The sequence below is a fragment of the Pituophis catenifer genome, unplaced genomic scaffold, assembly GCF_029215685.1.
Source record: "Pituophis catenifer annectens isolate HBS135680 unplaced genomic scaffold, rPitCat1.0.hap2 SCAF_3, whole genome shotgun sequence".
In the NCBI taxonomy this organism is placed as follows: Eukaryota; Metazoa; Chordata; class Lepidosauria; order Squamata; family Colubridae; genus Pituophis; species Pituophis catenifer.
This window is the reverse complement of record NW_027256883.1, coordinates 105,447,675-105,474,937: the sequence shown is the minus strand read 5'-3', so window position 1 is coordinate 105,474,937 and position 27,263 is coordinate 105,447,675. Positions and strand designations below refer to the sequence as shown.

Sequence of the window (27,263 nt, the reverse complement as noted above, 5' to 3'; positions counted from 1 at the left end):
CTTGTAGTTGTTCAATTGAAACCAGAATTATGCCAATGAAGAGACAACCCAGCTGATGGACAGGGTCCCCTCTCCCCCACTCTTGAAAATGAGGCGTGTCTTAATGAAGACGGTGGGAGATGAAGATTTTATGTGGTTGTGTGTTATGTTAGTTTTTGTTTTATGTTGTTTGCATGTTTTATATTATTATTATTATTATTATTATTATTATTATTATTATTATTATTATTATTATTATGTTATGTGTTGTCTATATATATTTGTTTGGGTTTTGGGTCACGGAAAGGAAAAAGAGGGAATAGTTAAAATTAAAAATATTAATGGGGTAATTAAGGTAATGACTTGGAATGTTAAAGGTACTGGGAATCAGATTAAGAGAAGACGTTTAGAATTTAAGATTAAAAGAGATTCTCCTGACATACTTTTTATGCAAGAAACTCATCAGAAATCTGAGGATATAAACAGGATGTATTTAAAAGGGATGCAGGTTTATGAAAAAGCTTTTGGGTCCTCAAAATCTAGAGGTGTTGCAACATTAATATCAAATAGAGTCCAATTTGAAAAAAACAAATTAATAGCAGATATCGATGAACGATATTTGATAATAACAGGATGTATTAACGAGGAAAAAATAAACATTAGTTAATTTATATGTACCAAATGTGAATCAAAAAGATTTTTTGAATAAGATTACCGATTTGTTGCAAATTGAAAGGGTAGGAAAGGTAATTATTGCTGGTGATTTTAATTTAATTAGAAACCAGATGGATAGTACCAATCCTACCCGCTATGGTAGAATAAGAAAAATGGGGATACTTGATAATTGGATGTTGCAAAATGGTGTAGTAGATGTTTGGAGGGAGATTAAAGGTAATGAAAGAATGTATACTTTTTATTCAAAGGTATTTAATTCATATTCAAGAATTGACTATATTTTTGTATCCAAGAATCTGATGGGTAACGTGGATAATATGGATGTTGGAATATTTAAAGACTCTGACCACGCAGAATTGTTACTAGAATTAGATATGTTTTTGGAGAAAAAAGAAAATTGTTGGAGATATGATGAAAAATTGTATAAAAATGAGGAAGAGAAGAATCGTATTCTTAAGAAATGGGAAGAAAATTGGGATTGGAATGATAATGGGGAAGTCAATTATGGAACAGTTTGGGATACAATGAAAGCAATTTTTAGAGGAGAAAGTATTAAATTATATTTGTGATTTAGTTAGAAGAGTATTAAATGTTATTGATATTGCTGAGAATAATGGTGATAAGATAGGTATTCTTGCCTTGGATATTTTTAAAGCCTTTGATTCTATACAATGGGATACTATAAAAGAAATGATTTCTGCATTAGGATTTGGTAATAAATTTATTCATATTATTTCCAAATTGTACCAGAGGGGTACGGCAAGAGTGAAGGTAAATGGTATATTTACACAAGATATAAATTTGGAAGCAGGGATGAGACAGGGTTGTCCCCTGTCTCCGACCCTATTTTTATTAGCAATGGAAATTTTAACAACTTTGATTGAAGAGGATTCAGAGTTAAAGTTAATTTATACGCAGATGACACTCTTGTCATTTTAAATATTATTACAAATGATATAAAAAGAGTTCAAATACATTTGAAAGAATTTGAAGATATGACTGGTTTGAAAGTAAATTGGGCAAAATCAGAATTATTAATGGAAATTGATAGGGAAAACAAATTAGAAAAATTACAAAATCAACTTGGAATTAGGATAAAGGATAATTTAAGATATTTAGGTATTATACTTTCACTTAAAATTAAAAATTTAAAGAAACTAAATTATGACATAGTAATAAAAGAAATTGAAGAGAAAATTGGGAAATATAAAAAACTAAACTTATCTTGGTTTGGTAGAGTAGCTTTATGTAAAATGATGTTACTTCCTAAATTTAACTTTTTATTCGAGATGCTTTTAACCGATTTTTTTAACCGAGAAGGACACTGAAGTATATAAAAAAAAATTAGATAAATTTTGTAACGGGGATAAAAAACCAAGATTGATTAAGAAAATGTGGTATCAGAACCAAAAACAAGGTGGTTTAGGAATTCCAAAATTATTAAACTATTATAGAGCATTTAATATAAAAACAGTAGTAAAAATTTTAAAAGGAGATGTTAAACTTTGGGATAGTTTGGAAATGAAGGAAATAAAGAAGTTTGGTTACAAATGGTTTTTGGAAAATTTTAAAGGTAAGGTTAAAATTTGTAATTATTGGTTAAATAGTTTGACTAAAAATTGGGACAGAGTAGCAAAAAAATTAATACCAGACGTATTGTATTTAGGTAAACTGAAAGAGAATTGCCCAATGAAATTAAATAGTAATAGAGAGAGGATCATAATAGAAAAGAAAGTGGAAATAATTAGTGAATGGTTGAAATTTATAGAAAATGAAATGAGGAAAGAGGAAATTTATGGAAAATTAAACATTAATTGGTTTGAAAGAATTCAAATGAATAAATGGAATAGGAAATGTAAAGAAAGGAATGATGAGAGTAGAAAGGAAACGGAATTTGAAAATTTGACATCTCGAATAATAAAATATGAAATTGGGCCAAAGGGATTAGTTAGTAAAATTTATAAAATTATTAATTTTGATAATAATTCACAAAGGGTAATGAAAGAGATTTGGGCAAAAGAACTGGGTATTGAAATTTCTGATCAAAATTGGAATATGAACTGGGTTAGTAGAATAATGAGGACATTATCAATAAGGATTAAAGAACATAACTATAAAGTTATTTGGAAGTGGTATTTGACCCCAATAAGACTTTTTTCAAATGGATAATAAAGTGGATAAAATGTGTTGGAGATGTAAAGTGGGACTCGGGACATATGCTCATATGTGGTGTAAATGTAATGGGGTTGAACTTTTTTGGTCTAGGATAGAAAATGAAATATTTGAAATGATTAAGAGGAGGGTCAAATTGAAATTGGAAACCATATTATTATTGATATTGAATGAAACAACATTAACAACTGGAGAAAGAGAATTGGTGAGGATTTTGGTTATAATGGGGAGAATTATAATTGCTAGATATTGGAAATTAAATGTTGACTTAAAATTAGAAGAATGGTATAATGAAACATGGAAATTTGCATTAAATGATAAATTGACTTGTGATATTAAAATTAGAAGTGGTATATATATAAAAAATGTTTTTTGGAACACTTGGCAACCATTTGTGGACTTTGCACTTGGGAGATTGGATGAATCGGCACCAGTACCTTATCAAAGAGATTTCTGGAAGAATTGAAGACTTCAATTTCCTAAAATTTCCTTTCCATTTGTATAGCACGTTGGGGGGAAAAAAATTTTCTTTCCTTATTATTGATTTTTGTATTGAATTTTTTTTCTTTCTGTTATTCTTTAACAATAAAAATATAATAAAAAGTTAAAAAAAGAAAAAGAAAATGCCAAATAAATACGTAATGGACAAACTCAGTTTCAACACTTCCAGAAATATTGATGAAGAAGGTTTTCAAGGAAATTGTAAACATGGAATCTTTATCTCCCATCCTCATGTTGTTTTTCAGAACATCCAGGGAAAATTGTCAACTTCTCATAATAAGGAAACATTCAATTTTTTAAAAAAAATCACGGAGAATAATAATAGCATTCCTATAGCACCGTGATGGTGAACCTATGGCACGCATGCGAGAGGTAGTATGCAGCGCCCTCTCTGTGGGCACATGAGCCATCACCCCAGCTCAGTTCTGCCACGCATGCACGTGTGCCTCCCGGCTAGTCAACTGGTCTTCAGGTCTCTGCTGCGCATGTGAGGAGGTGCACATGCATGTGGGGGGTGCACGTGCATGTGCAGGGGGATGGGGATGAGGCACATGCGGGGGACTGTGCGGGGGTGGGGCGCATGCATGGGGTCATGTGTGCATTGCATTTTGGAGGTTCAGGCACACGGGTGTGCATTTGTACGCATGCGCGCACACTTTGTGCACTCGATCCAAAAAAGGTTAGCGATCACTGCTATAGCAGCATTTCCTCTATAGAAAATGTTACATTAATTATACTCATATGAAACCACTGCTAACTAAGCATTTAATGAAGTACCTTCTTTAGGACATTCTTCATCACATATTTTCGCAAACGTTTTTCAAGTTCTTCATCTGGACCCAACACAGAGGCTATTCTCAAAATCTCTGGCAAGGAAAGGTGAGAAAAAAGCTGAGACTATGAGACACAATGTTGATGAAACACAATATTGGTATATTTATGTATTGTTGAATTTGTGCACTCTATGCTTTTCTGCTAATGTTCAGAGGGGCAGGGATGTGATTCTGGCATCATATGTGAATGTGTGAGTGTGTGAATGTGTGTGTGTGTTTGTGTAAGTTGTGGTAGTGCCATTATTTTCTGACTATTTTTTATTTGAAAAGAGTTGTGAATCCTCTCATATTTTCAATTTAATATAGAAGTCTTGACTATATAGCAACCATAGCAGTTCTGAAATGTGGGCAGCTAGTACAGTCCACTTTTCACTGCCCCTTCTATATATTCAAAACACAAGTAAAAGAAGTTCCTGGTTATTTTTATAGCTGGTTAGTTGTAGTTGGGAAATGGAAGCAGCATTCTACTGCCAATCTCGTATTATTAGTTATATATATTTGTTCTTGATATAAATAAATGCTGTTATATTTTAATGGGCAAAGCAAGCTATAATCTCTGATAAATTTTAGAATGAAACTTTCCTACATCATTGTAAGACTGAAGACTGAGATGTTATTTCAATTAGGTTAGACAATCAAATGCAATGGAATAATAACAATAAATGAGCTGAGAAAAAACTCCAAACCTCAATGTTCCTAAAGAACTCACCAAAACTGTCACAAATGTGATTCTGATTCAGATAGTCTGTACATCTCTCAAAGAATTCATCAGTATCGAAGTCAGGGACATTTCGAATGTATTTAACCTGGAAATATATAATGTTTTGTCAACTATCTATAGTCAATGTCAATCATTTTTCTAACATGAGATACCAAGAATATGTTGTTATGTAAATTATAGTAGCAATTTTATCAGCCTCTTAAACACAGGGATGATTTTTGATACATATTTTTATTAGTGTGGTGAAATGTAGTCCAGATTCCCAGGAGGGTGGGACTGCACTGCATTCTAGAGGACTAAGAGACAGTGAAGTTTAGATAGTTTGGTTGGGAGGAAGAGAGCCATATCAGCTGCTTCTTCAAATGGGATGCTTCTTTAAAGGAAGGTGTACTTGTGTGATACAGTAAATCTCAAAAGGGATACATAATCCTACACCAAGACACAAACAAGATAACTATCAGTAGAAGTGTAATTGTTGATGAAACTTTAGTGTGTTCAAAGTTTCACGAAGTAACACAAATATAGCCTCCCCCCAGTGGTGGGCTGCAAACGGTTTAACAACCGGTTCTGTGAGTGCATGCCTAACATGCTTGCATGCAGCGTTCAAAATACAGCAAAGTGAATATTGATGATAGGAGATTCAATTCTTAGGGGAATTCATAGCTCCCGTTTTTCTTTTTGCAAAGAAATGTACCACAAGATGATCCTCTATTTTCTTTGTGGTTTAATTTGTCTAGGGGAGGGAGGTATATAGTCTCCTTGGAGCAAAAATCAAAGGTGAACTGAGTATCTAACTAAAATAATCAATCCCATAGATTACTACCCCTTTTTCCTCCTACACATGTGGATCAATGACGCAACAATGAATCTGAAAACAATAACAAGAGATTATGAACAGATAGGGAAGAAAGTTAAAGAATTAGGAGCACAAGTGGTGTTTTCATCTATACTCTCAACAAAACGCCAACATCCAATGAGGGTGCAAAGGATTTTAGAAATGAACCACTGGCTTAAAAACTGATGTTGTCAAAAGAATTTTGGCTTCCTAGACCATGGTCTGCATTATCTAGATGAAGAGCTACTGGCAAGAGGTAGACTGCACCTCAGAAGAACTGAGGGGGGCGGCAGCCATGGCGGCTGCCATGAAGCTGCGACAAACCGGGAAAAGAATTGTGCAGGAGGAAAGAAGAAAGAATGAGGTACTTTGAAGCCGGGTGAGTGACACCAATCCTGGCAGGAAGCAACACTTGACTATGGACTTTTATCAATAAGACTCCCAGCTTTAAATAGTGGCTGTAGATTTGTGGGGCATGAAGATCTGACAAAGTAATAAGAGGAGACAAAGACCCATTAAGAAATTTGCCTTGGTACAGGCTGACTTGGTAGAATTGATTATTAATATACTAGAAAATTGGGTTTTTCTTTAAATTGGAATTGATTTGATCCTTGGAAAAAGCAAACAGCGATAACTATGGATTTAACACCTTTAAAAGTTAAAAGAAGAGAGACAAATGGATGGTTACATAATGGATACAAAATGGAGATTGCTGTGACTAAGCGAAAGTGTGGATTGTAGAGACTCGCCTTTTGCCTGAAAAAGAAATATTCTGACTTGCTACTTGGTTTGGATTATTTTGAAAATAATTATGGACTTTTGGATCTTGGAGATTCCTATTCTGTCTATGGGTGATTTGATAAAGAAAGAAGAAATATAATGGAACTATTAAAATCGAAACTAACTGGTGTAGGAACAAAAGATGTGGCGCAGGAACAAAAGGGAAGCTGATGGATTTTATATGGAATAGATGTTACAAAAGAATGAAAGTGAGTTATAAAGTTTCAAACATGGAAACATGGATTTTGAAATGGAATGCTTATGGACAGATAGGGAAATGAAGAAATAAAATAGATAAAATTAAAATGTAATGTTTAAATGTTCAAATGTTTAAATGACTATTAAATATAAATAGGAGGTGCTTATAGAATAATAAAGATGGAGAATAAAATAAGGTAATTAAAATAGAAAATTGATGTAAAGGTGGTTAAAAATGAGGTCTTTATAAAAATACAAGAATATATACTAATATGAGATAAACCTAAGAGAACGTATTAGATTATGAGAGAATAAGAAGAGAATATGCCTGATATAATATGTTTTAATTTTAAATTGTAAACAAAGTTGAGAATGGTAAATATGATTAAATTTGAATGGTTATGTATTATTGGATGATAAAACAAGATATACAATTGTGATTGAACTTAATGTATGCTAGAAATGATTAATATTAAGAAATATGTTGGAAGAGTATGTTAGGAAAAAGTTAAATAACAATATATTTGTTATTTAACAAATATTGTTGTAACAATATATATTCTTTTCAAATATATTGAAAAGAAAACAGTTAAAATAAAATATGCTGGATATCAGCCAAATAAGAGTTGGAGAGGTGGAGGAGAATATGCTGGAAATCAGCCAAAACAAAATATGCTGGAAATCAGCCAAACAATAGTTGGAGGTATGGAGGAGAATATGCTGGAAATCAGCCAAAAAATAGGTGGAGATACGGAGGAGATTATCCTGGAAATCAGCTAAAATAAAATGTGCTGGAAGACAGCCAAACAAATAGTTGGAGATATAGAGGAGAATATGTTGGAAAATACCTAAAATAAAACTGGGTGAAAAAGAATATGCTGGAAGACAACTAAAATGAAGTGAAATGAGTATGAGATGAATCTGTGTAAATTGAAATGTGTATTAGATGACAAATTTTAAAAAATTAAGTGTAATTGTTAAAGTTTAAGACTTAAAGATTTGATGAAATGGGTCTAGAGATCAAGGAATATAGATAAAATTTTGATTTATAAGTTGAAATAAAAAGAGAGTTGTATGTATTTGGGAACTAAGATTTGTGGTGATAAAATAATAAGGTAAACACTTAGATCAAGGTGTTAGAATATTTTTTTAAATTTATGTTTTTGATTTTTATGTTAAAAGTTGTAAGGGAGGGAATTAAGCTAGATAGAATTTTGATTGATAATTTGATATAAAAAATGAGTAGAGTTTATTTGGAAATTAAGGTTTTGGTGATACAATAGACTGGTTTAGAATAAGATGTTAGAATTTGTGTTAAAAATTTGAACAAGAATTTGTTTTGATTTTTAATTTTAAAAGATGTAATGGGGAAATTGGGAATAGAACTTGTTAAAGGAATGTAAGCGATTGTACCTATCAATGACCAGATCAAGACTTCGTTCTTAAAAAATATATTTTATGTTTATGTTTGGAAAAAAAATTAAAAAATATTTTTAAAAAAAGATTACAAAGTTGGGGTTACAATGTTCCTGAGAGTGCCTACTTATTTTGGGTTTGCTAGTCGGACTGTTGACACCAATCACACAAAGAGGAAGGGAGTAAAGAGAAAAAAGAAATAAAAAAGAAAAACATAATGAAGTAGAGAGTGAGGGAAAGTATGGAAATCTCAGTTACAAAGTAGGACATATAAGAAATATATCCAAGACCCATAAAGGAGTCTGTATGCTAATGCTCAAAGTTTAGGGAACAAGCAGGGTGAACTTGGAAGTATTAGTACATGAAGGCGGATATGATATAGTTGCCATTATTGAAACTTGGTGAGATGAAACTCATGACTGAATGTACTGATGGAAGGATACAAACTAGACAAAAGAAACAGACCTAACAAAAGAGGTGGAATTGCATTATATAGAAAAGATCACTACATGTCTAAAGATATACAGAAAACCAAGGATGAAAACCTCCTAGAATCCATATGGTTCAATATAAAAGGGGGGGGGATGACATTGCTATAGGTGTATACTACAGGTGACTGAACCAAGCAGAAGAAATAGATGAACTCTTTGCTAATCAATTAACAAATGCATGTAGAAAACATACCACAGTAGTAATGGGAGACTTTAACTACCCTGATATCAACTGGGAGACAAACTCTGTAGCAAGTGGGAGATCGAACAGATTCATAACCAACTTAGCTGACAACTTTGTCATCCAAAAGGTAAAATAGGGAACTAAAGGAAAAACTGAACTGGACCTAATTCTTAGTAATAGAGAAGAAGTGATAGAGGGAATTGAAGTTGCTGGAACCATGGGTGAGAGTGACCACGTCATACTGGAATTCAATAGAATATAATCCAACCAGTGTATTAAAATTTAAAAGAGCTGATTTTTCCAAACTCAGAAAGAGCCTAAGCAAAATTTCATGGATAAAAATCCTAAAGAGGAAAACAACTTAAGAAGCATGGGAAACACTGAAAAATATAATCATAAAAGCACAGGCCAACACAACATCACTAAAAAAAGAAAAACAAGAAATCCAAGAAGAAATTAGCATGGTTGCACAATGATCTCCCCTTCTTCCGCAGCTGCTTGGGGATGTGCACCCAAGCATAGGAGCCAAACACACGAAAGTGTCCCAAACTTGGCTTCCTACCGTGGACCAAAAAATATGGGGTCTGGTTCACAATGCTGCTCCAGGTGCGGTTCAGGGTGTAGTTGGCATAGTGTACCGCCTCCGCCCAGTACGATTCCGCAACCCCAGCATCCGCAATCAGGCTGCGCACCATAGTCTATAGAATGCCATTTCATTTTTCTACAATGCCGTTCTGCGCAGGAGAAAAAGGTGCTGTACGCAAATGGTGTATGCCCTTGTGTCTTATCCAGTCCTGGAATTTTCGGGACATGAACTCGGCCCCACGGTCACTCTGCAGCTGCGCAATCTTTGTTTACTGAGTTTCCATGTAGTTGTACAATGATTTTATGGCATCAAAGGCTTCAGACTTTTCTGTGAGGGTATACACATGGCCATACCTTGAGAAATCATCAACTGCAGTGAGGAAATACTGCCTCTTTCCTAGGGACAGTGTAAATGGCCCAACCAAATCAACATGTATTAATTGATATGGGTATTGAGTTTCACACAGTGACACCTTAGGTATTGGGGCGGCCTTCCTCTTTGCCCTCTTACAGATGGCACAGTCCAGAAACACCTCACAATCCTGGAGATGAATCCCCTCAGCGAATTCCCCCATCTTTTTAACCACTGGGAAGCTCGCATGGCCTAACCTCCGATGTAAGAGGTGGGCACATTTAGTATGGAGTGGCTTTCCCACTGACACCCCCTTGGCTCTGGTTGCCTTGGGCGGTGCTGGCACCTTAGGCCCTTCTTTGGGCTTACCTGCCTTAGGTGCCTGCTGAGGCTCGGGTTTCTTGCCTGCATTGGCCTTGGAAGGCCATGGTGCTGGTTGAGGCGGTGTGTGTGCAACTGCCTCAGTCTTGTGCATCTTTGACAGCCTGGGAGATGGCTGTGGAGCCTTTCTCTCTCTCCGCGCGCAGGCCCCTTCTGGGGTGGCACCCTGTGAGCTGTCTCCTGTGGCTGGGTACTCAGGGGAGAAATATGGCAAACCATTTATAATGGTAACATTCCCAATGACCCTTTTGTCTCGAGTGACATGACCTCCCCCTTTGCGAAACAATACCTCCACCCTGCCATAATCACATAGCTTGGTTATGCTTAACAGGTTATTGGCTATAGAGGGAGCATGTAATACACCTTCGACATTGCCCAGCCCTGGTACAGAGACAGTGCCCTCCCCAATAACCAAAGCATTGTTACCATTTGCAACCTTAACGGAGGAGTTAATTCTCCTTAACCTCTTAAAGCCTTGCCTCAAGTTAGCAATGTGAGATGAAGCCACAGAGTCCAGTAACCAGAGGCCAGTAGGGCCATTAGCCTTTGTGGCAGGGGTGAGGTAACTAGTATACACAAAATTGCCCTTAGCACCATCTTTCCCCCCGCCAGGCCCCCTTCTCTGCCCCCTGCCCCTTCCTTGATTGGAACCATGCTTAGGTCCTTGCTGGTAATGGGGGCAGTCCTTCTTCAGATGGTCCTTAGAGCCACAGATGAAACACTTGAGTAGAGCGTTAACCTGCTCTGAACTCTGGTGCCTTCTGTTGATGTGATGAGTTGTGGCCCTGGTGTACTCTCCTGCATTTCTACGCCTCCTGTCTTCCTCATTGAGCCTCCCTGTGAGGTAGGACAGAGTCATGGCTTCCTTTCTGGTTCCCTCTAGTGAGACAATAAAATTGCCCCAACTTTTGTCCAGGGATGCCAGAATGACAGCAATCATGTTGGCCTCAGTCATGGGGTAGTCCCTGAGCACCAGCTCTGCCCTGAGTGCCTTTAACTTTCCCAGGTGCTCAGCCATGCTAGCCTCAAATTTTAGCTTGGTGTTATAGAACTCCGTTGTGAGTCTTGTGGTGGAGCCCAAGCTATCACTATTAAATAAGCTATATAACAACCCCCAAATTTCACCAGTTGTGAGCCCATCTGGAATGCTAGGGTACAATTTAGCATTCAGTGAGCTCAGTAGAGTGGTATAGGCTCTCCTGTGGTACCACTCTTCTTGAGGTCCCCAAGGGAAAGATGGGGGGTCTAAAACCATTTCTAGGGTCCACTCTTTTAAGAGACATACCTGTATCTCTTTATTCCATATCTTAAAATTTTCCCCTCCCAGATGTAGCTTCTGAAAGTTATTTGGGAGAATAGACACAGCTGGGGCAGAAAATGCTGATATATTCTGCTGTCCTTGGTATCTCTGCTTTGGTTCCATTGAAGTAAATGGGAGAGGGATCCCTCTGCTGGCTGGTGTAGGTATTTTTCTCTGATTATTTTTCTCCTTTTCAGATGGGGCCAACTGAGCATGCTCAGAACTCATTCCAGCCCAGGAGCCGACGGGAGCGGACCTCTCCCCCTGTGCTTCAGGGCCAGGCCCTGAAATGGGGATTTTGCAGTAACCTTCCCCTGCCATGCCCACCGAGCCACACCCATCAAGCCATACAACACCCATCAAGCCACACCCACAGAACTGGTAGTAAAAAATTTTGAAACCCACCACTGTTCAGAAGACAAGCTCAGGATCCAAAAACACCTTGACAGACCTGCACAATGGGTCCTATCCAACAAAATAAAATTTAATGTGGAGAAAAGCACCTGGGCAGGAAAAACCAAAGGTACAAGTACAGATTAGGCAAGACCTGTCTTAAAAACAGTAACTGTGAGAGAACCTTGAAGTCCTAGTGGACAATCACTTAAGCATGAGTCAGCAGTGTGAGGCGGCAGCCAAAAAAGCTAATAAAATCCTTGGTTGTATAAACAGAGGCATAGAATTAAAATCATGTGAAGTATTAGTACCTCTTTATAAAGCCTTAGTAAGACCACATGTGGAATACTGGATCCAGTTTTGGTCACCACATTATAAAATGTGGTTGAGACTTTGGAAAAAGTGCATAGAAAAGCAACTAAAATGATTAGAGGCCTGGAGACTAAAACATATGAAGAACGGTTGCAGGATTTGGGTTTGGCTAGTCTCGAGAAAAGAAGGACTAAGGGGGTCATGATAGGAGTATTCCAGTGTTTGAGAGGCTGCCACAGAGGGGGTCAAATTATTCTCCAAAGTACCACAGGGCAGGACAAGAAACAATGGATGGAAACTGATAAAGGAGAGAAGCAACCTGGAATTAAGGAGAAACCCCTAACAGTGAGGACAATTAATCAGTGGAATAGCTTGCCTTCAGAAGTTGTGGGTGCTTTACCACTGGAAGTTTTTAAGAAGAGACTGGACATTGACTTGTCTGAAATGGTATAGGATCTCCTGCTTGAGCAGGGGACTGGACTAGAAGACCTTCAAGGTCCCCTCCAGCTCTATTCTGATTGAAAAATTTTAATGTCAGAGCATACATAAAACAAGGCATTTGTTTTATGATAAAAGTTTCTGCTACATTTCAAGGTATTTTTAATCTCTTGTCATAGTTTATAATTATTTTGATATATTTCTTTATTGTTTCTTGTCAAGTGCAAGCCAAGATATTTGCTGGGGAACTATCAAACAGCCAGATTCCTTCTTGGGTTAGAAATCTTATAGTTATTTTTGTTACTGAACATTAATTTTGTATGCAGAATTTTCTCCATATTTATGGATTTTGTTCATATTCATTTGGATAAACATAAATATTATGTTCCCTTATAAAAAAGTTTTATTGACTTTTGTGATTCTGTAATACTGTGTTTCCTGGAAAATAAGACCTGGTTACGAGGAAGCAACTGCAGAGTTTCCTTGGCTTCGCTAACTTTTATAGACAATTCATTCCAATATTTGCTCATATTGCGTTGCCACTTACCAATCTTTTACAGACTCGGGGGACTGGGAACCCAAGGCCGGATGAGTGACTAGAATGGTCTTCAGAGTGTCAGAGGGCTTTTGAGGAATTGAAAGCCCAGTTTGCCAGGGCCCCTATACTCCGGCATCCTGACCAGCAGAGACCGTTTATAGTACAAGCGGATGCGAGCGATGTAGCCATAGGGGCTGTATTGTTGCAAGCCACTGATCAAGGCCATTTACACCCGTGTGCGTATACCTCTAAGAAATTCACCCCTACGGAATGGGGTTGGGCTATATGGGAAAAGGAGGCCTTCACTGTCTGTTGGGCGCTCCTTAGCTGGCGACACATATTGGAGGGAGCGCATGAGGTCTGGACAGACCACAGGAATCTGATAGCCTTACAAACCCCCAGGAAGCTTTCACCCAAACAGGTATGGTGGGCACAATATTTTCAATGGTTCAATTTCGTGTTAAAGTACGTGCCAGCGGGGAAGAATTTCTTGGCCGATGCCCTTTCCCGTATGCCGCAGTTTCATAGTAAAGGGGATGAAGTCGTGCAGGCTATGATACCTGATGGTGAGCCAGGAGGGAGGGTGGTGATCGGTACAGATGGACAAGCAGGATGGGAGGAGTCATTACGGAGGGGTTTGATTGACGACGAGTGGATACAACATAACAAACAGCTACTCACTCACAGGCATGGATTAGCATGGAAAGGAGACAAATTGTACATCCCGAGAGGTCTGCGGCAGGCTGTTCTACAAAGATGTCATGACAGCAAAGCTGCCGGACACTTTGGGTTTATCAAGACCCTACACTTCACACGGCGCCAATTCTGGTGGCCACATATGCGAGTTGACATAGAAGCATATATAAACAGTTGTTCTACCTGTGCAAAATCCAAACCAAGAACAGGGAAACCCCTTGGTCTTTTACAATCGGTAGCCACCCCTAGTAGACCATGGGACGAAATCACCATGGATTTCGTAGTGAAACTCCCGGAGAGCAATGGGAACACAGTCATATGGACTGTCATAGATCTGTTTTCCAAACAGGCCCATTTTATCCCATGCAGTGGCTTACCATCGACCCGGAAATTAGCCAAACTTTTCGTCCAACACATTTATCATTTGCACAGGGTACACCATCGTGTCATATCGGATAGGGGGGTGCAATTTACAGCCCGATTCTGAAGGAACTTTATACATGCCATTGGCTTGACCCAGGGGCTCAGTTCAGCATTCCACCCTAGCACAAATAGTGCAGCTGAACGAGCAAATGCTATGGTGGAACGCTATCTACGTTGTTACATCTCCTATCAACAGACCAACTGGTCGTCTCTGTTACCCTTCGCTGAAGTGGCCTATAACAATATGGTACATAGTAGCACAGGGTGTACTCCATTTCAGGTAGTAATGGGACGGGAGTTTGTGGCTATACCAGAACTGGAGAATTTACCAGATGCCTCTTTGATGCCGCAGGAATGGGCTGATAAGATCTGGATACTGTGGCCGCAGGTTAAGGAGGCATTAGATAAAGCAGCAATTGAGTACAAAACTCAAGCAGACAAGAAGAGAGCACAATTAGAGCAGTTACGAGTGGGGGATTTAGTATACCTCTCTACTAAATATATTAAGTTGAGGGTACCGAACCGAAAACTGTTGGTCACTTCCCTGTGACCAAAATCATTAACCCTGTCACTGTGGCTCTGAAACTCCCTCCACTACTGGGGAAAATCCATCCTGTTTTCCACAGTAGTCTTCTCAAACCCGTGACTGCAGTTCAGGACAGTCCAAACCGTCCTGGACCAGTTACGGAAGATCACTATGAAATTGGCGAAATATTGGACTCCAAGATGAGCAGGGGGAGACTTCGATACCTTGTTCGGTGGAAGGGGTATCCCTATGAAGAAGCCTCATGGGTACCTGCAAATGACGTTACCGCTAAGCGGCTGCTTAGACAGTTTCATAGGAAGCATCCTCTGAAACCACAACCTGTTGCTAACATCTCCGCTTTCTATGTTGCAGAGGGACCCCTGGTGAAGGGGGAGCTGCCTGTCGAGCCCACTCTCCTGCTCGACAACGATGACTTGAATGCGATGGAACATAACGGATGCACATAAGTTCACACACACGGGGGTGGTGGTTGCACTGGGTGGTAGGCGGTCGTGTGCGGGGTATTGGGTGTGTCGGACCTAGGGGATTGAAGTCGACGGACACTGGCTGGGTCAACATTGGAACGCCAAGCCATGACCGCATGTACAGCTGAGGAGCAGCCAGTTCTGGGAGGGGAATACCGCCACTCTGCCACCTGCTGATCCACCGATGGAATGCTGAGCAGCCTCCCCAGTTGAAACGCAGCCACTACGCAATGGGTGGTGCCGGGCAATACCTTACAGCTGTTCGGCAGGCGTGCCGGTGGGTGTGACGGTTGGGTGGGCGGGTCAATATAAGCGCTACAAATCACCCACTTGTAGCGCCTAATTCATATTGTTTACGATTGCAGCGTTTACCCGTAGCCAGCAATTATTAAACCAGCATTCACTAACGAGGTGTCTTTTGGTGGTTTCTGCATTTTACTGCGTTTTGCCTGGGAGACCTGAGACTGGTCTTATTTTCTTTTGGGCCCCAAAATAAGCACTAGGGCCAGAGGTGGGATTCAAATAATTTAACAACCGGTTCTCTGTCCTAATTATTGGCTGGGTAGTCAGCCAGTGACTGGATGGGCATGACCATCAACTCAACGTCACTCACATTTAATTAAATACACTATTTAATCCTATGTATATATGCCATATGTGCCCAGTACATTTTGACACTGTTGATCTCCTCTCCCTAGAATGATTTTTTTAAAAATAAATACTGTAGCAGTAAATTTAAACATTACAGATTGTGTATATCCAGTACATATTCAGAGTGGCATCTGTGCAGTGGGGTCAAGAGTATCAAAATAGTGGATGCCATCAGGGATATCAAAGTCCTGTGAGTTCTTAGGAATATATGATATAAGTGACACACTCAAAAGGACATGTTTTGGTTGCTCAGTTAAGTATGACATTTTATTTTATTGACTCCCTCCATGGTCACCCCTGTACACATATTTTTAAGGGGCAGAGCATGGGATGATAATGCTATAGTAACTTTTATGGGAAGTTTTTAACAGGATTTTTTTCCAGGTGATAGGGACACTTATGATCATGTTATTCCAAGGGAGCAGCTGACTTAGTCAACCATGTCAAGAGACTATCCACAGTGTGATGAAACTATCACCTATTATTCTACATTTATTTATTATGTATTCTATTACTGTTTTAAATTTGCTAGAAGTACAACCATAAATAGTATAAAAACAGTATAACAAGAAGTTAGAAAATTGTACAAATGCAGGAAAACAAAAGTTTTATAATTTAAATCACATTTCCACCTTCAGAATATCAGGTATTTTTGACTAAAGATTACCATATTTGAAAGTCACTGAGTCAAGCATTATACAAATGTAATATAATATTTTAATAAAATATATCTTAAATGCTGTGGTTACTTTAAGTGATAAAGATGACTCCCCTAATTTTTGAGCCATTTTATTCATATTCATATTTCCTCTCACAAGGTCTTGAAATAAGATTAATTTTAATATTATTTATTATTCCTCTACTTGCTGTAGCTTTATTCGCTTTTCAAACAATTGTCTCCCAATGCTTGTTACATTTGTGGAAACACCAACACATGCACATACACACAGATACATAGATAGTCAGAGCATTAGTTTTAAGTGTGAAAACCAAGCTTTTAAAGGATAATAGCAATAAGATTTATATACCACTTCATGGTGCTTTTACAGCCCTCTCTAAGCGATTTACAGAGTCAGCATACTGCCCCAACAATCTGGGTCCTCATCAGAGGTGGGTTTCAGCAGGTTCTAACCAGTTCTGGAGAACCGGTAGCAAAAATTTTGAGTAGTTCGGAGAACCAGTAGTAAAAATTCTGACTGGCCCCGCCCCTATCTATTCTCTGCCTCCCAAGTCCCAGCTGATCGGGAAGAAATGGTGATTTTGCAGTAACCTTCCCCTGGATTGGAGAGGGAATGGAGATTTTGGTGGCAGAGAGGAAGGTGAGCCAGGGCTAAGCCACTGCCGCTCGGCCCCCTCCCCAGCTCATATCTTGCCCCCCGCCTGGACTCTCTGCAGCTGCTGGGCCTTGCCTGATGCAGTTGCCAGTGGGTAGGGGCAGCCAGGGACTGCAAAGCTGTGCTGCCCACATCACCCTCTGCCAGCTGGCCCTCCCCCCCACCCGCCAGCCTGCACCCTTCATTCAAGTGTGGCAGGCGAGGCCCAGCAGCCAGGGCTTCTGGGCCAGTCCAGCTCAGGAGCGCAGAGGGAGATGCTAGGGATGCCAAGGCCAAATACCCCTCCATGCCAGCCACCCATCTGATTGCGCCCAGTAGACGAAATCTCCCCTGGATGGGCATTTTACCCCAGCCAGGGGTGGGTGCTGTGCCAGTGGATGCCAGCCCCAGCTCCAATACCACCATCTGCCCCTTCTCCATGGTTCAGAGCTACTTTTGATGGAAGCCCAGAGAAGCTGGCATACTTCCTGGACCGGATCTGGTCCCACCTTGACTGCTATGGGGATCAATACCAAATGGATCAGGAGATAATCTCAGTGATTGCGGACAATATGATGGAAGGAGAAGCAGCTGAATGGATAGCCCAACTGCACGATGAAGGAGCCCCAGAACTAAAGGCACCGATGAATTTGTGCAGCTGCTATGGACCCAATTCAAGGATATGGCACAGAGAGAAGAAGCCGAGGCTGAGATCAAGGACCTGAAGCAGAGGGGCTGACTTGCAAAGTAGTTTGTCTGGGAATTATGAAGAGTGGTGGGAAAATTAAGAGACTGGCCAGAATGTCTCTTCTTCCACCAATTCAAAGAGACTCTGGATCAGGACCTCAGGCAAGCTTGTGCCTTCAGAGTAGTCTTGGACCACATATAGGATTGGTACTGGATGGCAGTGGCCATGGACCTCGAGATCCACCCACACCAGAAACCTACTCCTGAAAAAAACCCTAAGCAACCCCTGGAGTGTCCCCAGAAAACAGGTCAGAGAGCTGAAGCCAATCCTCACAGCCATGATAAAGTGCTTCAGATGTGGCCAGCAAGGCCACTGGGCATCAGAGTGCTTGGCACTGGCCCCCGGCCCTCAATCCTGGACTCCAGTGGGTTCTAAAGTGAAGAAAACTCCATGGAGACTGCTGGACAAAGGAAAACATGCCCGGCAAGCTGTTGAGTTTCCTCCCCAACCTTCAAAAAGGGGAGAAACTCCAGCTCCAGAACCCTTTCCAGGCACCACCAGCAACAGCAGCGAACAGGATCCAATGGTAAGTGAAGCCATCCTCTCCTTTTCCATAAAGTTCTGCATAGTAGTACCCAGAACAGGGACCCAAGAGGCCATAGAAGCCATTATAGACACCGGATGTACCAGTGCCTAATTAGACTCCCTACCATCCAGAAGCTAGGGATAGACACAAAACCCCTGGGGCACCCCATATGCTTTGAGCAAGTTGATGGGACACTAATAGGTGGATCCCCAACCACTTTAGTCACTGAGTTCATGAGACTGGAGATGGGATGCAACTGGGAACTTATATGCTTCATAGTATCCTCGAAGATGACTGAGTCACTCATCCTAGGCCTCGCTTGGCTGGACAAATGGGGTCCAGCCATCATGTGGGAAGACAGCTACTGAAAACTAAAATTAGGTATCGGCCCACTGCCTCCGCTCCTTCAGGTCGAAGCTCAACCACTTCAGCCCCCAAGCATCCCTGGTCAGGGGGAGGGGACCGCAACCCCTGCGGATGGCCCGCCAGGCTACCCCCAGGTGTCCAAATAATACAGGGACCTGGCAGATGCATTCAGCGAGCACAAATGTAACATCCTCCCCCCCCACCGCCCCACCAACGGTGCAATAGAAATTGTGCCAAGAACTAAGCTGTCAAAACCCAAGATGTATTCCATGACCCCTAAAGAGATGGGTGAATTAAGAAAGTACATCAATGCCAATTTGGTGAGGGGTTTCATCCAACCCGCCAAATCAAAAGTGGTGGCCCCAGTGCTATTCAAAGAAAAGAAGGATGGGGGGATGAGGCTCTGTGTGGATTTCTGTGGAATTAACACTGTGTGCATGGAGAACATCTACCCCAGGGATCTTCAAACTACGCCCGTGGGCCAGATATGGCCCGCCAATGCAAAGCATCCGGCCCGCGGAGTGGTGGGATTAAGACCCGCCCCCTTACCCTCGGCTTTACCTTCCAGCGAGCATCCACTCCAGCCACACTTCTTTCACCGGTTGAGCTGCACTTCTGATCACACAGCTGCTGCTGAAGTTAAGGTCGAAGGGTGTGGAGGAGGACCAGTGAGGGGTGATATCGCTGGTGCAGCTTGAAAAGCTTAAAAAAGTACTGCCTTGAATTAAAAGCCTTTGAAAGCAATTTAAACAGGATCTTTTTCACAGTTGGAATGGGGGATTTGGTGCTTGCCTTCTCCTAGCTTGAAAAATTGCTGCTTTAAATTAAAAGCCTTTGAAAGCAATTTAAATGGGATCTTTTTCACAGTTGGAATGGGGGATGTGGGTGCTTGCCTTCTCCGAACTTGCAGAAGTGCTGCCTTAAATTAAAAACCTTTTTCACAGCCATGTGAACCAGGGGCGGTGTTTGAGTAGGGGAGGGGCTGCTTGTAAAGTAGCACCTTTAAACTGGGTGGGTGGGGGATATGTCTCCATGTCTCCTAGCTTTGTCAAAATCAGCTGAAGTTGGCTAACACTAATTCAAAAGCAACTGCATTATAATGCCTGAAGGAGAATTCACCCACTGCTTTGATTTTGCCATATATAAGTACATCCACCAAATTGGTTGCTAAACAATTTTGGTAGCTTTCATGTCTGTGGATACACAGGCACAAGTGTGGCAAAAACAAATCAGTTTGAATTCTCCTTCAGGTTTAAAAGACCTTTAACCTTGTAATCCCAAATAATTAAAAAAAAAAGTAATCTGGTCTCCTATCCCTTCCCTGGCTACCTCCCCTGTTGGCAGACACTCACAGGTCCTGCTTCGGCTACTTGCAAAGAGCCCCAAAGGCTTTGGCTGGAACCAAAGGGGAAGGAACTAGGTGGGCCCATAGAGAGGAGAAGGGAGGGGAGGGGTGTTCACTGACAGCTTCTCTCAGCCTGTCATTAATTCTGTTTGAATGTGCAACTTCAAGGCAAGGGGAAGCTCATCTGTGATATGCTTTCAGATGTGAAGGCATTTGAAGTAAAATTGGGCCTCCTCATTAAATAAATGAAGGAGGAAAACTTCTGCTATCTCCGTACTACTCAAAAGCTGTTGGCTGAAAAACCAACACTTGCATTCCCAAACAAAAAGTGTGTGAATTCACTGGAAATGTTGCAAATGGAGTTTCAAATTAGATTTAAAGAGCTTTGTGCACATGAACAGGACATACAGCTTTTCCAGAACCCATTTTCTGTTGAGATCAAAATTGTTGATCCAATTTACCAAATGGAACTGGCTGAACTACAGAATTGTGACTCTCTCTCTGAAAGACACATTCAAGTCAAGCAGCCTTACTGATTTCTATACATCTCTCCCCTCTGAGACATATCTTCATCTCAGGAACGATGCACTCAAAATGGTAACCATCTTTGGCAGCACCTATATCTATGAACAGACTTTTTCCCAAATTAAATAACTGAAATCTCCAACCAGATCCAGACTTACTGATGAACACTTGCATCACTTGTTACGACTGGCAGTGACAAATATGGAACCGGACATTGACTTTCCCATCAGCCAAAAGCAGGCCCACACTTTCCATTGAATTAATATATTTTTGTTGGTTAAAATTATTCTTCATTTTAAATATTGTATTATTTAACTTTTTTTGCACTACAAATAAAGATATGTGCAGTGTTCATAGAAGTTTGTTCATGTTTGTTTCAAACTATAGTCCGGCCTCCAACAGTCTTAGGGACCATTATCCCTCCTTAATTCACCATTGGATGCTTGGAGGGGAGGTTGTGTTGATTCTCACCTTCTGCCTGCTTCCAATGTCTCTCAATGCCCATCTTGTGGGTTTTAGTTGCAGTCTTAATTGCTGCAGTTCTCAGTCTGGTTTATTGTGTGGTCATCTGAAACATGATCAGGAGTTATTTTGAAGGAAATCCTGTTTCTTTTATTCCTTTTTCAATGGCCTATTTTAAGGAGCCTGAAGCTGCTGTTGTAATGAAGTTAGGCAAGTGGCAAGAAAATTTGTGCTCTTTTTTCCTTTGGGGGATGGATCTTATTAAGTAAATAGATTCCTTGGCTTGAGCAAATACAGCTTAGGAAGGAGAAAGGCATAAAATGGACAGTTAAATTGGCCACACCCACCCAATCACATGACCACCTAGCCACCCCCACCCAGCCAGTTCGGCCCCCCAACAGACTGAGGGACTGTGAATCGGCCCCCTGTTTAAAAAGTTTGAGGACCCCTGATCTACCCTCTCTCCCTAATGAAAGACATGCTAAGTCACCTAGTGAAGGGCAAAGGGTTCACCAAGCTAGACCTGAGAGAAGCATATTACTGGGTGCGGATTAAGGAGGGAGATGAATGGAAGATCGCCTTTAACTGCCCATTAAGCAGTTTCCAGTTTAAGGTCTTGCCAAGAAGCCTCTGCCTTATTCATGCAGCTAATCAATGAGGTGCTGCATGAGCACCTATACAAAGGTGTCCTTGTTTACTTGGCTGATATTCTCATATTCAGTGAGATGCTAGAAGAACATATTAAGGCAGTACAACAGGTTCTGAAAAAACTCTTGGCTGCTAAGTTCTATGCAAAGCTGTCCAAATGCGAGTTCCATAAGACCTTCCTGGACTACCTGGGCTACCGAGTGTCAAATGAGGGAGTCAAAATGGACCCAGGAAAAGTAAAAGCAGTACTGGACTAGCAATCCCCACACACTCACAAGCAACTCCAAAGCTTCCTGGGATTTACAAACTTTTACAAACAGTTCATTTCAGCTTTTGCTGAAGTAGTCCTACTCCTGACAGAGCTGCTGAAAACAGGAGGGGGTGCTCCCAAACTATGGCCAAACCAACCATTGACCTGGTTGCTGGACTGCCAAAGAGCATTCGCAAAAACTAAAGAAACTCTTCACAGAAGAACCCATTCTTCAGTACCCCGACCAAGAATGGCAGTTCGTCATCCAAGCTGATGCCAGCGACATGGCTATAGCAGCAGTGCTCTTGCAAAAGAACCCCCAGGGCCAGCATATCCAAAAAGCTCACTGACACTGAAAGGCAGTGGGCAATATGGGAAAAGGAAGCCTACACAGTCAGGTGGGCCCTCCTCTCCTGGTGGCACTTCCTGGAGGGGAGTAGAGTGCCCTTTGAGGTCTGGGCTGACCATAAGAACCTTGAGGCCCTAAAGAGCCCCCAAAATTCTCCCCCAAGCAAATCTGCTGGGCACAGTATTTTAAGCGGTTTTACTTCAAGCTAAAATATATCCCAGGGGGAAAGTACCTGCTCGTGGATGCCTTGTCAAGAAAGCCAGAGTTTAATAGTCAGTGAGAGGAAGTTGTGCACGTGATCATTCCCCCCTCCTAACAGGTGGCTCAAGTCATCACAAGAGGTCAAGAAAGATGTTGGGATGACCCCAGAGGGGATCAAATGATAACAGCACTGAAGTCTGCACTCCCAGCTGACCAATGGTTTGGAGATAACCAGGACACCCTGACTCTAAGGGATGGGTTGGCTTGGAAAGGATCCAAGCTGTATGTTCCTGCCAGCTTGAGGCTTCTGATCCTACAGTGCAGCCACAACTCCCAGTTGGCCAGCCACTTTGGATTCCTAAAGACCCTCCACTTAGCCAGGAGGCAGGTGACCGAAGATGAAAGCAGATGCAGAAGATTATGTTAAGAGCTGCGCTACCTGTGCGACCATGAAGATGAGACCGAGGAAACCCCCTGGGCTTCTCCAACAAGTGGCCGACCCTTGCTGGCCCTGGGAGAAAATTGCCATGGACTTTATAGTCGAACTCCCAGAGAGTGGAGGGAATATGGTCATTTGGACCATGATTGACTTATTCTTGAAGCAAGCCCACTTCACTGCCAGCTCGGGATTACCCTCTGGCAGAAAATTGGCCAGGATTTTTATAAGCAAATATACCGGCTGCACAGAGTGCCCTGCAGGGTCATCTCTGACCGAGGGGTTGAATTCATCACTATGTTCTGGAGGGAGTTCCTGAAGTCCATAGGATTGACCCAGGGGCTTAATTCGCCTTTCCATCTGAGTACTAACAGAGCTGCGGAACACACAAACATCATGGTGGAGCAGTACATGAGATGCTATGTGGACTATCAACAGGATAACTGGGCAAATTTGCTGCCTTTCGCGGAGGTGGTTTACAATAATGCAGTGCACATGAGAGCTGCCATGAGAGCTGCCATCATCAATGACCTTGGCAGAATGGATGGAATCACTAAAGCTGGGTTGGGAGAATATGAAGCAAGCACTAGCTAAGGCGGCAAAGGCATACAAGAAGCAGGCAGATAGGCGCCGATCTCTCCAGTCCCCCCTCTAGGTGGGAGATCGTGTATACCTGTCAACCAAATACCTTAAGCTAAAATTGCCTAGCAAGAAACTAGGACCTACATTCCTAGGGCCATTCTCAATAGTGAAAATAATTAACCCAGTGACTGTACAACTTAGCCTCCCACGCCTGTTTGGGAAAGTACATCCAGTTTTCCATAGCAGTTTACTGAAACCTGCAGTTAGTTCACAGCTAAGACCACGGGACCAGCCAAGACCTAAGCTGATGGTAGTGAAGAGGGAGACCCACTATGAGGTTAAAAAGATATTGGACTCCAGGGTAAATAGGGGTCGCTTGCAATATTTAGTCCACTGGAAGGGATACCCTTTGTCTGAAGCTACATGGGTCAAGAGTTGGGATGTGAAGGCAGTTAGATTAGTAAAACAGTTCCATGAGAAATTACCTAGCAAGCTTAAGGGGCCCCCTGGGGGTGGGAAGAGGTGGTTAGGAACAGCATTACTAACCCCCATCGCTTCTCTCATTTCAGGATGTCCTCATCAGCTGAGGGGGGGACAGCATGTCAGCCCTGGAGCTATCTTAATTGGAGTCTTCAGGGCTGCCACAGCAGTGGATGGGTAAGCTGTGAGAATAGGAGAGGGGTGGAGACAGTGTGGGGTGTGTAGTCATAACAACATTTTTTCTCTTGGGAGTCAAGTAAGTTTAGCCTGCACCTGCGGAGACGTGACTAGAAGTCAACTATAGTTGGGACAGTGACCTGATTGGACCATGTGATGCACATGTGGATGGAGGGAAAGGAACTCTGACTTTACTTTGGGTGGGGAAAACCCAGGGCTTTCAGATTTGGGTTTTCCAGATGTGCCGATATGACATCTCTAAAAAATTCAAGCTTTGAGAAAAATGCCTGCCTTGGAGTTTTGATTCTTTGGGGGATGTTACTTGGAACCCTGAAATTTATTCTGTTGAGCGGATTTTGAGGCCTGTTACCACTTTCGACTTTTTTTTCTGACAGTATTTCTAACATGATAAAAGATAAAGCAAAGAATAGAAAGCCATGTCTTGTTCTTTGATTAATCTGAAAATCTGCAGTTTGCTCAATTGGCCATAATCTTTGATATATACTTTTACCCAAGCTTGAAATTCTTTCCTGATATTTATTTTTGTTCTGTTCATTCTGCCAATATTAATTACCATTGCAAATTATCAAAGGCTTTTTTGCATCTAAGAAGGTTAGTGAAGATTTCTTATTTCTATTTATATGTTTGGTTGCATTATGAATGTAATTTTGTCTTTTATATTTTTCTTTGGGATTAAACCAGTTTGGTCAGTGTATATAAGAAATAAACATGCTACTTCAATCTATCAGCTATAAATATATATACATTCAACAAGGAAAGTGATGTTTATAATTGCAGCTTCTCTTACTACTTTCAGATTGCAAGATTCTGTTATTATAACCTCATAATAAAGGTAGTGTTGGTACCCATGGTTTGTCCTTCTTGCCTTGTTTACCTGAAAGGGCTGTCTTCAGTCTTGCAAATTTCTAAGTATTTCTCTCCTCTTTAACTTTTACTTTCAGGAAACTCAGGAAGATCCCTCTCTGTTTCTGCGGGTCAAGTTACATGATGGATGTTGAGGCCATGACTCTTCTTCTCTCTGTCTCCCAAGGTCATTCCTATATACCATTACATCATACCCCTTCTTTTCTTTATTGGCTCCCAGAGGTCAGAGGCTTGACTCCTTCTGGGCACATAAAGCTGGTGTGTTCTTTGAAGACTCAACTGCTCCCCACTACAGCTTTGATAAATGGTGTTCATTGAAGAAAGGTCTTTATTTAAGCCTTTGCATTTTTCTCTCAGCTGCCCTGTGTAACAGATAATTTAGTGCCGCTTTTGGGCAGGAGACCCAATTTCCATCTGTCACTAATGGCTAGAAGTGATATCGGATGGTATTAATGTAAAGGTGGAAGGACGAAATATCATAGCGAGTACATCAAGATATATATCAATGGTTATTTTTTGTATTTGTGGATAATTGAAAAATAAATGTTAGTGATGATATTAGAAATAGTTTGGGGAGATAAATGTACTTGTACTTTTTATTCAGATGATGGCCTGGTGTTGCCTGAGAGCCCAAATGATTTGCAGTGAAAGTTACATAGGCTGTATGATAAAGCAAGGATTCTGAAAATTGATATATTAAAGTGCATAGCAGTTGCGTTTGACAGGTAAAATAGTGAATGATTGCAAACTATATATACATTTAAAAATGAGAGAATTGATTAATTTATGTATGTTAAAATTACTAAATGTGGAAAAGGGATAGAAAAAGTTTAATATGTGGAAATGCTGGCAAAAAGGTAGTGGGCATTTTTCTGTTGTGAGGAATGGATGTTTGTTAAAAGCAAACATAATACAAAAATAATACAGAGATTATTTGTAGATGGATCTCATTCTAACCTTTTATGTGAAAACTATCATGTCACTTTTAGTGTTTAAAATCAACCACATTCCTTTATAAACAAACAATATCACAGAAAGCAAAATGGACTCTTACCCGAGAAGGTACCAACCTTGACAGCTCGTTCATTTTTAATTTTTTCTACCTCAATTAAATTCCGATCACAGAGCTCCCAGCAGTTGGGCGACAGGATAATTTCACTTGCTTTGGCTAAGTTTTGGGCCAACCGTACTTCTTCCACTGCTCGACCAGTTACCACAAAATGTTGTCGTCTGTTATCTCCAATGACAACTTTTGAGATGTGACCTGCAGAGAGTCCTGAGAAAAGATTCAACTTCTTTATCAGAGATCATACTACAGCATACTGAAATAAAATGGGGGTGGGAGAGTTGAAAATGAAATAATTCCACAATCTATATATATCCAGAAATTCTTTAATTATTAATGAAATTTTATCTCTGCTGATAAAGGATAATGGGTTTTTGGACTAATCTTTGTGCCATTTCTAAAATTATAGTTCCATTATTTTTTTTACTTCTGATCCTAAGTGTTGATGAAAGGGAATATTAATTTAATAGAGGTTACTTATTGGCTACAGCCATCTTTGCAGCTTTTCTTTTGCTTCTGTTTCTCTCAGTACAGATGAAATTAACATACATATTGTTTTATAGCTTTTCTATAAAAAATAGGCTCCAAATTTGTTCTAGACTCAGGGGTGGTACCTATCTTCACTCGTAGCTCAAGTCCCACTTCAGTATCACGAACACCATATTCTTGTTGGATGCTGAAACTACACTTCAGTGCCAGAGTAATAATTTCATTTAAATGGCAACGCTCTACCTTCCAGAGTGCCAACAGTGCATCACCTGGAAATAAGAGAACAAATCATTGAGCTTGTTCCATTTTCAAGAATGTATTTTCAATAGTTTTACAGAATTATAAAAAGGAGCCTACTTGTATGACTATTTATTCATGCAATAACATAATGATCTATACCAGGGATGGGTTCTACTTACCTTTACTACCCATTCGCAATGGGATTATATTAACTTTTATTGCGTTTGCATTATTTTTATCTTTCAATGTGTTATTTAAATGAGGAAATCTGATTAGGAAATCTCATTATTTAATTTGATTTATATCTGTG

General features: G+C 40.5%; 1 protein-coding gene across 1 annotated transcript in view; it reads right to left on the bottom strand.

Annotated features, from left to right (window-relative positions):
* The window catches only part of ADCY10 (adenylate cyclase 10), a 199,965-nt gene that overhangs the window by 141,529 nt on the left and 31,173 nt on the right, over positions 1–27,263 (bottom strand). The window contains exons 4-6 of the mRNA XM_070941042.1: positions 26,839–26,982; positions 26,213–26,434; positions 4,105–4,193 (exon numbers count right to left, since the gene is read on the bottom strand). Coding sequence (XP_070797143.1) covers positions 4,105–4,193; positions 26,213–26,434; positions 26,839–26,982 — 455 coding nt within the window. The remainder of the gene's footprint in view (positions 1–4,104; positions 4,194–26,212; positions 26,435–26,838; positions 26,983–27,263) is intronic.